General features: G+C 39.0%; 1 protein-coding gene across 1 annotated transcript in view; it reads left to right on the forward strand.

Moving 5' to 3' along the window:
• Positions 1 to 16,639, forward strand: part of htr4 (5-hydroxytryptamine receptor 4) — a 93,832-nt gene extending 77,193 nt beyond the window's left edge. Inside the window, exon 6 of the mRNA XM_052013589.1 lies at positions 16,516 to 16,639. Within this exon, the coding sequence (XP_051869549.1) occupies positions 16,516 to 16,588 (73 nt within the window). The 3' untranslated portion in view covers positions 16,589 to 16,639. The remainder of the gene's footprint in view (positions 1 to 16,515) is intronic.
• Positions 16,640 to 17,235: the final 596 nt, after the last annotated feature.

Consider the following 17,235-nt stretch of genomic DNA (forward strand, 5'->3'; position numbering starts at 1 on the left):
GAATATATAGCACAGGGTGGAGAAAGAGAGAATAAGTGTTGAGAGGAAAAGCCAATGGGGTCGGAGAAAACCAGTGGTAGAGATAGTTGGCTAGAGAAGTAAATGGTGGAACCAGATGAGATAAAAAACTAGATGCCCTATAGTGAGGGGAGGGGCAGGAGCCAATACAGTGGGAGGGGAAGGGGAAAATAGGTGGTGTTAGAAAGGGAGAATGGGGTGGGGGGGGGGGAATGGAGAAAAGGATGAGGAGGAAGCATAGGATGAGAATGAAAGAGGAAACTGATAGCTCACGGAAGTGTCAAAAGACAGCGAGTGAGAGGTCATGTGGGAGAAACTGAGTAGCATTTGAAAAGGATGGAGAGATCCTCGTTAGGGTGGAGAAGGAAGGAGGGTTCTGGAATTACTTGGGCTGTTTGGAGGGAGAGTAGCAGCAGGTGATGGTATGGGCGAGGGAATTGTCATACATTTACTAGCAAAAATTAGCTTGATTACCTGACCAGAGTAGAAGCCATGCAATGTTGCATGGCAGAGAGGTAGTAGGATGTCTGCAATAGTCATACTTTGTAGAATGACCAAGTAATTCATGGTACTATACTGCTTTATTTCTTCCATATATTCTTAAAATATACATTCAGTCCATCAAGTCTATGCCAGCTCTCAGAGCATCTCCCTTATTTCCCTGTAACCTATGGCTGTTGTATCCATTCACTTTTTGTTAAGGATTATTATTATTTAAGAAGGAAAAAGATTTTCTTTGGCAGTGAAACATTGAAATGCTACTTTCATCATTCGTACTCTAGCTGAATAGACAAGACTACAGAATGATGTTTCGGCTTCTGCCCTCTTCCTTTCTTGTCCTAATGAAGGGTCCCGACCCAAAACGTTGACTGTTTATTTCCCTCCATAGATGCTGCCTGACCTGCTGAGTTCCTCCATCATTTTGTGTGTGGCTGAATAATATTAAATGTTCCATCAAAGGTCAATGCAGAAAGGTTAGCACCTGTTCTAGATGTAACAATGTTTAAAAGAATTTAAATTTCAGATAATTTGCAGCATTTCAAATGATTCAAAGAGGGCTGACTAACTTAGATGGAGACCAATACACAAAAAACATTTATGGAGGTATCAAGTTGGGTTGGTGAAGGAAGTCTGCCACAGTACCTTGGAAGCAGCTTTCAATCTTCCTGAAGCATGAATAAAGAATTGAGTATTATTTTTGTTGATTGGAACTGGTAAGAACCAACACTGAAAATGAATGCACTACAACATAATTATTGAATTATAGGATAGGGAAATTGCGAAGTGGATTGAAGTTGAGATGTATTGTGTAACAGAAATTAAATCCATTATCCCACGGTGATTTCAATCCAGCAGGCAGAACATACAAACTACACACTTCCCTGCTGTAAATAGCCTTGAATTTTTTTTGTCCCTCACTTTATGGTTAAAAATTACTGTTGATTTGAGGGTTAACTTTTGAGTGAATTCTCATTTGCCTGTTAACCCCAGAGATGCACGTATAATTTTCCATTCACGGTGGAGGATTCCCAATGTAGCATCAAAAAAAAACATTAGCACTCAGAGCAGCAAGTAAAAGATTTATCAGACATTCAAACCTTCTTCTATTCATACAGGGGGGAGCAGGCCAGGTGTTTACTCAGCCATGTTACTCTAGAATGATGCTATTCGGTCTTGTCCTACTCTTCCATCACTGCAAAGATGGAATATAATCAAGTATTAAAAGCAGTATCAGAAACAGCATTTGTGTTAGTTTGTGACTCTTCCTCATAGCATTGGCTTGGTACGTGTTCAAGAATTAACTCTTCTTATTCTGGATTACTTTAACTCTCACGAGCAGGTTTCACCTTCCTGAACACTTGAGAATACATTTCCAGGTCTCAAGATCATAATAATTGAACAGTAATCTCATTCTATTTTTATTTTCTATAATGGACACTTGCCATTCCAAAAAAAAAATGCTACTTCAGTCTTCAAGCAATAAAACTCATTTAAAATTTAAATATAAAAGCAATGTATTAAGTTTTAAAAATGAATAAGTAATCTAGCTAATGACTGAATTTATGAATGGACAATATTTTGACAAGTAGACAAAAAAAATCAAAGATTTCAAGTCTAACTACTTTAAACTTTAATATAGCAATCCCAAAATAATTTCAAATTATAATCCATGTTACAATCAAGGGAATGGCACAGACCAATTTGTCCATAGAGAGGGTCCACAAATAGCAATGAGATAAATTACCTGTCGACAGAGGACCTCTTTAATTTGTTTTACCTAATGTCGCACAATCAGGCACATAGGGTGTTTGGTAAAGCAGAATTGATCCCACTATATTTGAAGCTATTACTAAATAAACAATATGGTTTTATGAGGATGTTGCTCATCTCTTTAGATAAAGTAATCGAAAGGTTAAAGCAAAGGACAAGAGCCAATACCACCAACCAGCACAAAGCCAAAATAGGCTATGATCACAGATTTTGGCTAATGCCTTGTAAGCTCTAACTGGTAGGGAATTAATGGTTCTTAGTCATTTAGGTTATTTACTATATCACTATTTGAAAAAGACTCATTGTTGTCAGTCAAAATATTACAATTAGTGTTGATACTTCAGTAAATTTGTTTCATCTGCTCCAAGTCATATTTGACTGCTAAGGAGGGAAAATGGATGTGTTTTTGTTGGACTGTTTCTGTGTCTATTAGAAGAACAGGCAAGGTGCAGACAGGCTGTAAATAGAAGCAGTTCCCAGCAATTCCAGAGACACAGAGACTTAAAGCATGGCTCAGAAGAATTGAGAATCAAACAAGAACTGCAGATCCTGGAAACCCAAAACAAAATTAGAAATTGCTGGAAACACTCAGCAGGTGAGGTAACATCTATGGAAAGAGAAACAAAGTTAACACACAGAGGAGGAGAAGCTGGCTATTTGTCCCTTTGGACTTGCAGCACCCTTCAACATGATCATAAATGATCATCAAATGCAGTACACTGTTCCCTCCTCCTCACCATATCCCTTCTTGAGAATACTTAATGAAGTGGCCTTCATACCTTTCTGTTGTAGGGAATTTCACAGGTTCACCACTCTGAAGAAACATTGCACTTCTCCATTTCCTATCTGAAAATCAATTCTCAATCCAATACGAAGGGTCTTTGATCTGAAGTGTTAACACTGTTTGTCTTTCTAGAGGCATTGCCCAACCTGCTGGATGTTTCTGTTTAAAGAGACATTGGGTGTACCAATTGAGAAGGTGACATGATAGCAGTTTGGAAGTTTAAAGAAGTGAATGGTTGCAATCATTTAATAGTTTGGAAAGAATTATGAGAACCAATGAGGATATCAGTGATGGGCAGTGAGTAATGTAGAAAGAGATAGTGCTGATGGATCACAAGAATAGGAGAAGCTGCAGATTAAACTACAGAAAGTAAAAAAGCACTTGGAGGGATGGTTCGGGAGGCCAACAAGGAGAAGGGCAATTTGAAAATGGAAAATGAAACCTGACCTGCTGAGTGTTTCCAACAATTTCTAATTTTGTTTTGGGTTTCCAGGATCTGCAGTTCTTGTTTGATTCTCAATTCTTCTAAGCATGCTTTAAGTTTCTGTGTCTGTGAAAATGAATGCATCAGATGGTTCCTTTGTAAATAATGCAAATGGTAATTAACTGCAGCTGCCCCACTTCCTTGTTTTGAACAACAAAGTGTGTTGTATATATGAAGCTAGAAAAGAATACAGACAGCCCACATCATACATTCTGCATTTTAAACGTAAATGGATAATGTGTGGTTTGAAAAAGATGCATTAAAGTTTTTTTTGTAGCTCTAAATGTTCATGAGCTTGGGAGAACAGAAAAACACTAATGAGGGGTGTAATTCCACACTTTGATGTTTCTGATTTGAGCTCCAAAGGAATGTCCTTCTGCTTATTATATGTGCAGTGACTCATGGACTATCAAGCTGTAAGACGTCAAAGATAATGAAAAACGGGAGCACATGCTGGAAGATACCGTGCTGGGTATCCAGATGATTGGAAGGGGTTTCCAAAGAAACAGACACAAAAGCCAGGCTGAAGCTGAAATCAAAGGATCTTCCAGTGATGAGAAAAGATAAAAGTAGGCAGGCTTGTGGTTCATAAGCAATGCAGATAACCTCCACAATAGCAATCCCCTGCAGTTAAGTCACTTGTTGAAAGATACATCTTTGTACTGTTGGATGTGAAGTTAATTTCTAAATGTTATAAAAACCCCAATTTTAACCCTGACCAACTGGTGCACATGGAACAGATAGATTGATAAAATGGTATTGAAACCTCCTGCATAATTCCTGCCCCGAGCCATTTCAACTTGGAAAAACAAAACAAATTCTTCAGGCAGGCAACCCTATCTATAGAGACCGGAGCAGAGGTGGTTATCCTCCATTATGCCATGATTTTAATGAAAGATTGACAAACCACAAGCAAAAGCTAATGGATTGCACTAGTGTGACCAGTAGATGGCAAGATCATCATTATGGAAGTCGCTGATGGACTAGGAAGAGCCGGGGTTATCTTCTGGGATCCATGATGACTCCCAATATTTCCAATGCACCAGCCTTCCTTTTCTATACCAGATCCATTTGGAAACTTCATCCTCCAAAATATTAATGTTATGTCAGGGATCATCCCCTATTGGATTGATATTATTTGTCTCTTGTCCAGATGACTGGCTTTGACATCACTCCCACCAGATTTAAACAGGATTCAGTAAAAACAATTCAAATTGGGCGAGGGAAGTAGAATAGCTCTGATCAATGCACACCTCACCATCCCTGAATGTTTCTCAGGTTAAAGTCAGAACTAAAAGGAGTTGGCTAGAAATTCAAGTGAGCAGCACTATAACACCACGGTTATGACTAACACCCTAATTCTGAAAAATCATTTCAATGGAAGCAGAGTTGAATGAGTGAACTAATAGACACAATGATTAGCAGTCCCAACCAGGGATGAGTTGTAGTTTTAAACTAAGGTTGTTGACTGGTTCTTAGAAATAAAAAGGAGAAAATAATCCCTGAGAACACTCTACAATTGAATTTAATGATAAATTTTATTCAGTCCAATGGATAGATGCAACACAATCAAAACTAGCAAGTAACTTAATTTTGATACAGTGAAAGAAAAAAAAATTAGAAATCCTGCTTAAATGGTGCAAGGACTATTGAGTGATTCTGTTACCTTCAAAGCCTGCAATAAGGAAACAATTTGGATGTGTTATGCAGCATTAAGACCTATAACCAATTCATTTACCGCAATAACGTCAATGAGTAAACTGCAGTATTAAGCACAATTTAATCTCTGGAATTGTTGATTGAAACCTTGTTAACATAGTTACTTTTAATGATTTCATACTGTTGCCATCATAATGCAAATTGAACTAGTATTTATTTTCCCAAGAACTTTTAAATGTTTGCCTTTAGGTGGTTTGAGTATTAATATTTTACATGAACCACTAAAATTTAAATTGACAATTAAAATACATAACATACATCATTATCAAAATTGTTTATCTATCCCATTATGTACAATGTCAAAAGTACTTTACATGGTGTCAGAATGTTTAAATTTTCTTATTCTGTATTGTGAAAAATAATTACAGAAAGACAAAGTGGACTGCAGTGTAAAGGATAATAATTTCATTAATTTTATACAAAATTGATATAATCCCATGATACTTTATACAATCATTTAGCTTTGAATAAACATTAAACCATGTGGATATCAATATCATAAAAAATGTTAAAGATATTCCCTTCCTCTTTTAGCTAATTACAAGTCAATAGTCGGTGCACTAGAAGCTTTTCTGTTCTTAAGTACGAGTAACAGTTGTACAGCAAAGCAGTATGTCTCTCTCTCCTGATCGTACTGGAGTGTGATTTTATACAGCACTCTTCATGCAACAGCAAACACATTTAAAGTGTGTGGTACATTGATTTCCAATGTACCAATTGTGTGGGTCCTCTTTAATAGTTAGACCTCAGTAACAGAAGGTTACTTGTGCAGCATTGCAATTAAGTGGCATGAGCCTTCAGATTTTTGGATAGTGATGTAGATATTTTCTTTGACGAGGTGGAGAGGTGCTTTACACCATTGATGTAGGAATACCTGCCACCCCATACCTCAAGCAGATTTGCAATGGCATTAGAAGGAATTCATAGATTTAAGTGTTAGGTGTGAGTCACTGCAGAGTTAAAAACATCACTGTTTTGGTTTGGTCATGGTTAATGCTGCAACCATATTTACCATCTGACACATATCTTAACGTTCTGCTATGGCAATCATTCTTTTGTCAACTTAGTGATTGTCACGTTACTTGTCTTCAGCATAAAGTGGCGATGAATCCCCTGCTCACCAGACAGTAGGATCTCATTCTCAGCCTATGAAGAGTATAGCCTGAGCAATGACTCAGTGTCTGCAACATTTCTTTCCTTCATCTGATGTCTGTATTTAACCTGTTATCAGGATAGCAAGTTTGCAGTTATTATGGCTAAATCAGCCAACATTGGCCATCATTTCCCTTTCATAACTGCAGCTTTGCTTGGGCAGGAGGACAGATAACATTAGCTGTTAAAACATCTTTTATCAGCACAGATATACAGGTTTTTTTTTAAAAAAGCACAAAACAGAAATCCCTCCTTATTGAAAGCAACATTACTCGGAGTCCATCTTGTGTTATCCCATAAACACAGATGATGGGCTCCCACTTTAGTGGTTTTAATAGTGTAGGCCTTTTTTGCAACTGTATGTAACTTTCCACAAGACCTTGACTTTCTTTGAGGATTGGCATGCCCAGAGAAGACACTGTGTAAGTTATTGACTGTAGTGACCCAGCATAAGCCAACAGGATAGCTGGCGATTCAGTTGTCATTGACCTCAGCTAAACAATATTAGCTTCTTCCTGTAGTGAGCAGAAAACCAAGTGCATTGATGCTGATCTTCTTGCAAATTCTATTCTAGCATTCCTATGGCAAGGGCAGTGCTTCGGTAGCCTGGTCCGGAGCCTTTAGTATGCTTCCCCTGCTTGCTGTCAGGACATATTCCATTGTTATCCTTGATCATCAAGTTTGCTGTTATGTCCAAATCTGTCAGGCAATGCCATCGCTCCTCTTTCATAGCAACCTGTTGATTTAGCCATGTGCTTTTTTGATGGAGAGATACATGGCAAAGAGTGGAATGTAATGGCACCTGCACAGCAATGGAAAGTTGCAAATACAGCTGTGAAAGCAGATGTGTGTGCCTGGTAGATGTTATGTCTTGATGGTATTGTTCATCCAAAGTACTTTCCATAATGGATAATCAAGTGGAGGTGATGTCAACTGCACTTGATATAGATGCTCCCAACTAGATACCAGAGTCTCACCACATGATAATGCCAAAACCACGTGGTGCCAAGTAATAACAATGTCCCTGTATCATTGTATCTCTGCCTGCATGTGAAGACAGTGGAGTGGGGTCATTAAGTCAGTTCCTGAGATGCACCCTTATAGCACATCCAGAAAAACCTTACTTTGCTGCAATTTGCTGACTTGGTCTTTCTCCACCACACACCACTTGAAAATAAAGTCATACAAGCTCCGCAAAAGCATGGGATTAGCCATGAGAAATTTCACCTCATGGTGGTGACTGTCCTTGCATTTCATGCAAATCTCCAGAATCGACATGCCACATGAACCTCTGGGAAATCTGCAGTTCTCACAAACCCACATTCTTAACAATTGATAGAATCTACTCAAGGAAAAGGAGAAGCTGTCCTCCTTTATTAAGAAAACAGGATCCATGACTTTAATAAAAGGTGAATTGTGAATGGTCTGAAATAATCCCAGGAGGACAATACGTTTGGGCAAACAGTCCAGGCATGGGTGAATGGCTGGGGTTCTGTCTGAATGAGGTGATAGATATTGCTCATTGAAGCACTAGAGGAAGGAACATAAATACTGCAGTGGTTTGGTGGATTCATTCTGAGGGAATGAAGTCTTCATTGCCTCTTCCCTCAGGCGTGTGCAATTGATTCCCTGATCGAGTTGAATACACCTTTAAATACCACAGGTGTTGTACATGGAACACTGTTACAAACAGATCCCTATGAATGACACATGCTGTTACTTTATCATTCATTTCAGTTTCAGCAGGGAGATTCAAAAGGAAAGAATGTTTCATGGAGACCAATATCATTTGCGTGAGCTTTACGTACTGTGCACAGTAAGGTGTAATGTGTATTGAAGTGTTGACAATGATGCATTTCTTAGGGACAGAGAAACTGGTCCTCAGGAATTCTAATGAAACACTCGGGTTTGTTATTTTGATGCAAGGATAAAAACAGGCAATAAATGCACGAATAAGACAGGCCTGTTTGAAATGAAAATATAAAATACAGGGGGTAAAAAGCAAGTCAGGACAGCATATGTGGAGAGAGAAAAAAAGCTACTATTTCAGGTCCATGATCTCTCAACAGATTTCCAGTAACTTCAATTTTTTTTTTTTGCTTTTTGATGCTTGTTTGAAAGTCTGGCATTAATCTACAATTTTGGAAGTAATTGTTGAATACCATTATTTACTCATGCTTGGGAGTGCTAATTTAGACTCCTCTGGGTTTGCCTTAGAGGCATTGATTGGAAGCAATTTTCCTGTAGTTTCTATGCAGCCTCTTTAACCAAAGAAGGAGTTTGAGTCACAATCAGAAACTTCAGGGACTGAGGGGGAGTGGACATGATTTATCAGATGTTTCACCTGAATAGGTCCAGAAGAGACAATTATATTCAAGTGCATAAACACATCCTGTCCCTCTCACTTGCAGCAGCCAGTGTTGCACTGACTGACCCAAGATACTCTTCCTTATTCCCTTTGGAGTTCTGGTAAGTTTACATGACCACAAAAAACATTTCTCCTTACAACTCTGATAAGCACTTAAATAGACAGAGTAACAAAAAACTCACTTTCTTGAGTTGAATTCCTCCATGAATGTCCAGGAGGAATCTTGATAGGATGTTAGTGAAGTCTTGGCAAAGTGTCCCAAAAAGCTTTCTGACTTTTCCCAAAATTTCTCTTCCAGTATCATCTATTTCTACCAAAGAAGCTCAAGTGTGGCTTTAAGTACCATATGAGATCCACAGCAATTAGTTATTTACTATACTTCACTTTGCCACCAGTAAAAGAGCTTGTCAGTTGAAGTGCTCGCCATCAAAATACATGCAGCTTCTTTAGAGTTCACTAGCAGGCAAGTTAATTATCAATTAGAGCCTTAATTGTCCTCAGGGAGGCAATTTATAACACACTTCAATTCTTTACCAGCATGCCAACTTGCAGTAAGCCTGTGCTAAATTAGAGTGCAACTCACAATCCATCTTGCATGCTTTTAAGAGTCTAAAGTGAATATTTCCCCCTTGCAATCCCCCATATTATAAATATATTTCAAACTGTGTACCAGGTGTTATATTGCACTCTCGTATAATTTGACGATGTACTTGTGCTTTATTGGCCATTTTTGGAAAAAATAAACAATATTCAAATAGGTAAGTATGCAAAGAATATTCCTGGTACTATGACAGAAACATCCAAGTATGCTTCATACTTATAAAGCAGTCCATTTGAAACCTTTGCAGTTTAATACCCAATATTACTCCTTTGGTTATGGATGTAAGGTATATGAGGGAACAATGCTGAATAGCACATGAAACTTAAGCAATACTTATATCTCATAGAGCATATTCTCTGGTACTGCATGCATTTGAAGTGTGCTTGAACGTAGGCATCACAAATCACTCATTGATTAAACATATAAAGTCATTGGAGATGCATGGAATCAGTACATGGAATAACAATGTTGTGGCCATTACAGAGACTTGGCTGTCACAAGGGCAGGATTGGCTGCTTGATGTTCTGGGGTTCAGATGTTTCAAAAGGGACAGGGAGGGAGATGAAGGGGGGGGTGAGTGGCATTGCTAATCAGGGATAGTGTCACAGCTGTAGGAAGGGAGGACATCATAGAGGGGTCATTTATTGAGTAAGTGTGGGTCGAAGTCAGAAACAGGAAGAGAGCGATCACTCTATTGGGAGTATTCTATAGGCCCCCAATTGCCACCGGGACACTGAGGAGCAGATAAGTTGGCAGATTTTGGAAAGGTGCAAAAATACGAGAGGACATGGCTTTAGGGTGAAAGGGGAAAGGTTTAGGGGGAACATTAGAGGGAACTTCTTCACTCAAAGAGTGGTGGGAGTGTGGAATGGGCTGCCATCTGATGTGGTAAATGCGGGCTCGCTCTTAACTTGTAAGAGTAAATTGGATAGATACATGGACAAGAGAGGTCTGGAGGGGTATGGCTGGGGGCAGGTAAATGGGACTAGCAGAATAATGTTTCGGCACAGACTAGAAGGGCCAAATGGCCTGTTTTCTTTGCTGTAGTTTTCTATGGTTCTATGGTCATGGCTGACTTCAACTTCCCTAATATTGATTGGCACCTCCTTAGTGGAAAAAGTTTAGATGGGGCAGATTTTGTTAGGTGTGTCAAGGAAGGATTCCTGACACAGTATGTGGACAGGCCGACTAGAGGAGAGGCCATACTGGATTTAGTACTAGGTAATGAATCTGGTCAGGTAACAGATCTCTCAGTGGGTGAACATTTCAGAGATAGTGTCCACAACTCCCTGACCTTTAGCATAGCCATGGGTAAGAATAGGAGCAGACAATATGGGAAAATTTTTAATTAGGGGAGAGCTAATTATGATGGTATTAAGCAGGAATGGGAGCATAAATTGGGAACAGATGCTGTCAAGGAAATACACAGCAAAAATATGGGGGTTGTTTAGGGAACACTTGCATGGGGTTCTGGATAGGTTTGTCCCACTGAAATAGGGAAAGAATGGTAGGGTAAAAGAACCATGGTTGACAAGAGAGGTAAAACATTTAATCAAGAGGAAGAAGGAAGCATACTTAAGGTTTAGGAAGCAAAAATCAGACAGGGCTCTTGAGAATTAGACGGTCGCCAGGGAAGAGCTTAAGAAGGGACTTGGGAGAGCTAAAAGGGGACATGAGAAAGCCTTGGCAAGTATAATTAAAGAAAACCCCAAGGTGTTCTACATGTATGTGAAGAACAGGAGGATGACTGGAGGTAGAGTAGGACTGCTCAGGGATAAAGGGGGAAATATGCGCCTGGAGATAGGGGAGGTCCTTAATGAATATTTTGCTTGTGTTCACTAGGGAGAGGGACTTTGATGAATGTGAGGTCAGTGTAGAACAGGCTAATGTGCTGGATCATGTTGAGGTGAAGAAAGAGGTAGTGTTGGAGCTTCTGAAAAACCATTAGGATAGATAAATCCCTGGGGCTGGATGGGATATACTCCCAGGTTACTACAGGAAATGAGAGAAGGGATTGCTGGGGCATTGATGATGATATATGCATCCTCTCTGGCCATGGGAGTTGTGCTGGAGGATTGGAGGATGGCAAATATCGTTTCTTTGTTCAAGAAAGGTAATTGGGATAATCCTGGGAATTATAGACCAGTGAGTCTTACGTCAGAGGTAGGCAAGCTATTGGAGAGGATTTTTAGGAACAGGATTTATGAGCATTTTGAGAAGCATAGTCTTATTAGGGATAGACAGCATAGTTTTGTGAGGGGCAGGTCATGCCTCAGGGTCCTAATTGAGTTTTTTGAGGAGGTGACAAAACAAATAGATGAAGGTAAAGTGGATATGGACTTTAGTCAAGCATTTGACAAGATTCCCCATGGCAAGCTCATTCAGAAAGTCATGAGGCATGGGATCCATGAAGACTTGGCTGTGTGGATTCAGAATTGTCTTGCCCACAGAAGACAGAGGGTGGTAGTAGATAGAGAGTATTCTGCCTGGAGGTCGGTGACTAGTGGTGTTCCGCAGGGATCTGTTCTGGAACCCCTGCTTTTTGTGACCTTTATAAATGACTTGGATGAGGAAGTGGAGGGATGGGTTAGTAAATTTGCAGATAACACTAAGGTTGGAGGTGTTGTGGATTATGTAGAACGTTGTCATAGGTTAAAATGGGATATAGGCAGGATGCAGAGTTGGGTAGAGAAGTGGCAGATAGAGTTCAATGCAGAAAAGTATGAAGTGATACAGTCTGGAAGGACAAACTTGAAGATGGAGTACAAGGTTAGTGGCAGGATTCTTTGCAGTATGGAGGAACAGAGGGATCTTGGGGTCCAAGTCCATAGATCCCTCAAAGTTGCCACACAAGTTGATAGGGTGGTTAAGAAGCCGTATGGTGTGCTGGCCTTCATTAGTCAGGGGATTGAGTTCAAGAGCCACGAGGTAACGTTGCAGCTCTATAAAACTCTGGTTAGACCACACTTGGAGTATTGTGTTCAGTTCTGGTCACCTCATTATAGGAAGGATGTGGAAGCTTTAGAGAGGGTGCAGAGGAGATTTACCATGATGCTGCCTGGATTAAAGAACATGTCTTATGAGGAAAGGTTGAGCAAGCCAGGGCTTTTCTCTTTGGAGCAATGCAGGATGAGAGGTAACTTGATAGAGGTATATAAGATTATGAAGGGCATAGATAGAGTGGACAGCCAGCATCTTTTCCCCAGGGTGGCAATGGCTAATACCAGAGGACATTAGTTTGAGGTCAGAGGAGGAAAGTTTAGGGGAGGTGTCAGAGGTAGTTTCTTTAAAACAATAGTGATATGTGCCTGGGACACACTGCCAGTGGTGGTGGTAGAGGCTGATACAATAGGGACATTTAACAGACTCTTAGATGGGCACCTGGATGTAAGAAAAATGAAGGGTTATGGGCTGTGTAGGAGGAAAGGGTTAGATTGATCATGGAATAGGTTTATATAGGTTGGCTCAACATCGTGGGCCAAAGGCCCCCTACTGTGCTGTACTGTTCTATGTTCTATACATGTTGTAGTCTATTATTCTTTTGTTGTCTTAAGACCGACTTTTGGACAACTGCTTGGAAACATTTAACAGTTAGAACAACCAATTGTGCCTAAACTAAAAATATGGTCCTGTGGGTATATTTCAACTTTCAATAAGGCCATGGCTGATCTGATAGTTGGCCTTGAGTCACTTTCCTGTTTAACCCTATAACCTTCAATCCCCTTGTAGTTCAAAAATCCATCCATCTCAGCCTTAATTATACTTAATGACTTGACATTCACAGGTCGCACAATAGTAATTTGTAAAATGATACATCACAGGACCATTCAGAACATTGTGCCCCTTCGGGCTCCTTGGAAAAAGCCAGAGACACAAGAGACCGCAGATGCTGGAATCTGGAGCAACACACAAAAAGCTGGAGGAACTCAGCAGGTCAGGCAGCATCTACGGAGGGAGACGGACAGTCAATGTTTCAGGTCGAGACCCTTCATCTACCTGGACTGAACAATGGAGGGGAGATGGTCAGAATAAAAGGGTGGAGGGAAGGGGTGGAGCCAGAGCTAGAAGGCGATTGGTGGATCCAGCTGAGGAGGGGTGATAGACAGATGGGAGAGGGGGAGGACTCACCCTCTACAAGCACCCCAGCTCCCATCACCCACACACTACTCCCACAATTAGTTATCAGATTCCATCATCTTCAGCTCTTTGTTGTTTCTGCCTATCACCTCCACATTCTGGCGCTATTCCCACTCTCCCCTTCCGCTGAGTTCCTCCAGCACTTTGTGTTGCCCCTTGAAGGGTACTGTATATCCAATCAGTTGAAATCCCTATTTTCCCTGCATAGTTCTGTAAAAGTTTCTGTGACAAGTGTTTATTTAGTTTCCAGTTGAAAATTGAAAAGTACCCATTTCTACAATCATCTCAGACATTGCATTCCAGATAGCAGAAAGTTGCGGTGTAAGTATTCCCCTTCGTGGTGCTCTGTTTCTTATTCTGATTACCTTAACTCTGTGTCACCTGGTTACCACACTGTCTGCCACTGGAAACAATTTCTGTTTATTTGCTCTATCAAAAATTATCAAGATTTTTAACCTTTCCACCCCTTAACCTTTGCTGACCAGATTTTCTCATGTCTTCAAGTAACTGTGATTTCTTTTCCTGTAGCTAAATTTCTCTGCACACCTTGGTTTTTTTTGTAAATGCAAGGCCTGGAATTGAACACAGTTTCCCAGTTGGACTTTCATAAATTTTCATAATCTTTCATAAAGATAAGAATAACAGACATTTTGTAATCTATGCCTCTGCTTTCAAAGTTGAGGATCATGAAAGCCTTTTATTAGTCTTCACAACTTGTCTTGCAATTTTCAAAGACTTGTGTATTTAAACACTCCAGTCTATTCACTCCTGCAGCCATTTTAAAATTGTACTGCTTTGTTCTTATTGCCTTTCCTCACATGTTCTTCCTGCTAAAATGAATCACTTCTCAGCATCAAATCTTACCTTTCACATGTCTAGCCGTTACACCTGGCTGCCCATATGCTCTTTCAGACTGTTACTGATCACCTTGCTGTTTAATTTCCAAAGGTTCATAACATAACCAAACTTTGAAGCTTTGTTCTCAGTACATGCCCATGACCAGGGCAGTTATATGTAGCAACAACAGCTATGATCACAACAATGTATTCCTGGAAACACCACTGCACACTTCACTCCAACAACCATTCATCCATATTCAGTTTTCTGTCCCTTACCTAATTTCATCTGCACAAGCCTTTTTATTTGAGGTACATTATCAAATACCTTTTTAGAGTCCAAATACAAAACAGCAACAGCTTCATCAATCCATTCCATTCCTTCAAACAACTGAGTCAAATTAGTCAAGCATAATTTCCCTTTACCAAATCCACAATGGTTTTCATTTATTAACTTCTATTTTATCAAGTGCCACTTAAAACATGCCCCACCACTAATGCTGCTATCACTGGGCCATCATTGTTGGACTTTTCATTCCCCATTTTGTTAAAAAAAAGAACGGAAATATAATATTTTCATTCCTCCAGTCCTCTGGCACAGTTCCAATGTTTATGGAACAAAAGAAGATTTTGGCCAAGGATTCCAGTGCTTCTTCCCTTAGCAATCAAGAGTGTCCCATCTGGACCGGTTGACTGAGTTTGATCGCTGTTGATGTTTTTGGTACTTGGTCTTTATTTTTATCCTCTTCCTTTACTCTAATTCAACTGTTTGTTTTTCCATATATATTAAAACCCTGCTGTAACATTCCCCATTTGCTTGTCTGAATGGTAGTAAATGCCTAAACTTTACTTTTTGCTTGAACAGTTCTGAAAGATTTGTTGCAGTTTGGATTTTGACAAAACTTTAATAATTCATACATGCCAATTACCCATGTCTCACACTGGCAATATATCCTTGGCCCTGTCAGGATATCAATGGGAGTGCAATAAAATCAGCATTTTTGCAACCAAAGGCACATTTTTTAAAAAATCGACTCAACAAGCTGAATTTTTCCTGCTCCTTTGTCAAACTCCTTGTCCAAAGTCTTACAAATACAACCAAGATATCAGTGTTTTACACACATAGGCAGGAGAAGTAATACACATTAGATGCACATATAAATCCTTCAGTGGGTCAGCCACAATTCAGTTGTTGCAAATGTTACTAATTTAGAATGATGTGGGTTCAAAACCCAATCCAGAGATTTGATCAAATAATCTAGGTCTAATTTCAGTGCAGTGAGGAAGAACTGCACTGTCCGTTGAGATGTTAAAATGTGGCACGATGTTAAGTTGCTCTTGAGGATACCATGGCATGTTAAAACAGCAAGAAAATTCTCCGCATAGTTGCACCACAACTACCCCTTTCCCCTCACCCAACATGACAAAAATAGATTACCTGGTCATAATCTCATTGATATTTGGGCAAAGAATAAACTAAAATTAGATTGTTTTGCATAATATTGTTAATGAATTAATTTTAATTTTTACTGCAGGATAAGTATTGCTTCCTTAAAACAAACAAGTTTAATTTGATCTGAATGTGTAGAATCTTATTCATCATTTTAAATTACTTTTTCTTTTTTTGGAAAATCAAATCAGGTTGAATTAACCAATTTTAATTAAATGGAACAGGAGGCATTTTGCAAAGTTTCAAGCAAATTAACCAACGTCAAAGTTAATTGAACAGTGCAGTTTTATTAACATAGAATAAAAGCCACTTTCTAGCCCACCAAATCGCTTTTTCTCCCCCTTTTTGCAAGTTGAAAGTGTTTGTAATAGATAAGATCTAAGAGCTCAACCAAACTAACTACATGTCCTGGAGCAACTAGAATTGCAGAATGTAGATTTCCAGATTGCTAGCCTGTTGTTAAATTGAGACTGACACCAGAGTTGTTTCTGCAATGCCAGTTTTACACCCAGGCAACATGTTGCAAATCTACCCATACTTTGACTTCACTAATTTGAACAAATAATGCATAGACTGAAGTAGATTATAAAATCCTACTAAAACACTGCAAAGCAATTCTATATTCCAGATTATAAAGAACAATCTTACTTTTTTTTTAATTATCTCCTGATTACTGTTTATTTTTTTATTCATAGGTACACAGTTTTATGTAATGGACATCTTCAGGAACATGAAAATCTGTCTCTCCGAAGTGATATTGAATTATAGAAATGATGCTTTAAACACGTTTGAGGCACATAATGTATGGCCTTATCCTAGAACTGGAATTGGTGTCTCTGCTCACATTAAACATGACCCCAGCAATAAGATGCAAGTATATGTTTACAATACCATTATGTGCAAAACAAAGTAATATCTATCATTGTTGGGGCAAGCAATTTGTAAATAATTGTTATGGTGAATAAGGAATACTTTTAAAGTAAATGTGCGTGAATGAGTCTCAAAGTAGAAGAGTTTGTGTTGTACTTTCTTATTACAAGTGACAACTGTTTTGAACCAAATGTGTGAAACAAAGCTATAGAGGAAAAGAACAAAAATGTCTATTTACATGTTATAATTCAAAGATCAAATGCACGCAATTATTTGATGTTTCAAGTTTCTGCTTGATAAATGGGATGTATTATTTGTAGGCTTTAAAACCACGTAAATGTGTCTTAACTAAGTCATTAAAACACAAATGCTGTCTGTTGCATTGAAAATGTTTGACATTGTGAAGGGAGTTTTAGGGGGCAAAACTCCTAGTAAATTATAATCTGTATTGCTTTTATTGACAGGAGAGATCACTGACTCTCACAGCAACCGAGTTATAAGTTTTTACTGTAATTCCCATGCTGTCAGTTTTTGGAAAATAAATC

This window comes from Pristis pectinata, chromosome 4 (assembly GCF_009764475.1).
Source record: "Pristis pectinata isolate sPriPec2 chromosome 4, sPriPec2.1.pri, whole genome shotgun sequence".
NCBI classification, from domain to species: Eukaryota; Metazoa; Chordata; class Chondrichthyes; order Rhinopristiformes; family Pristidae; genus Pristis; species Pristis pectinata.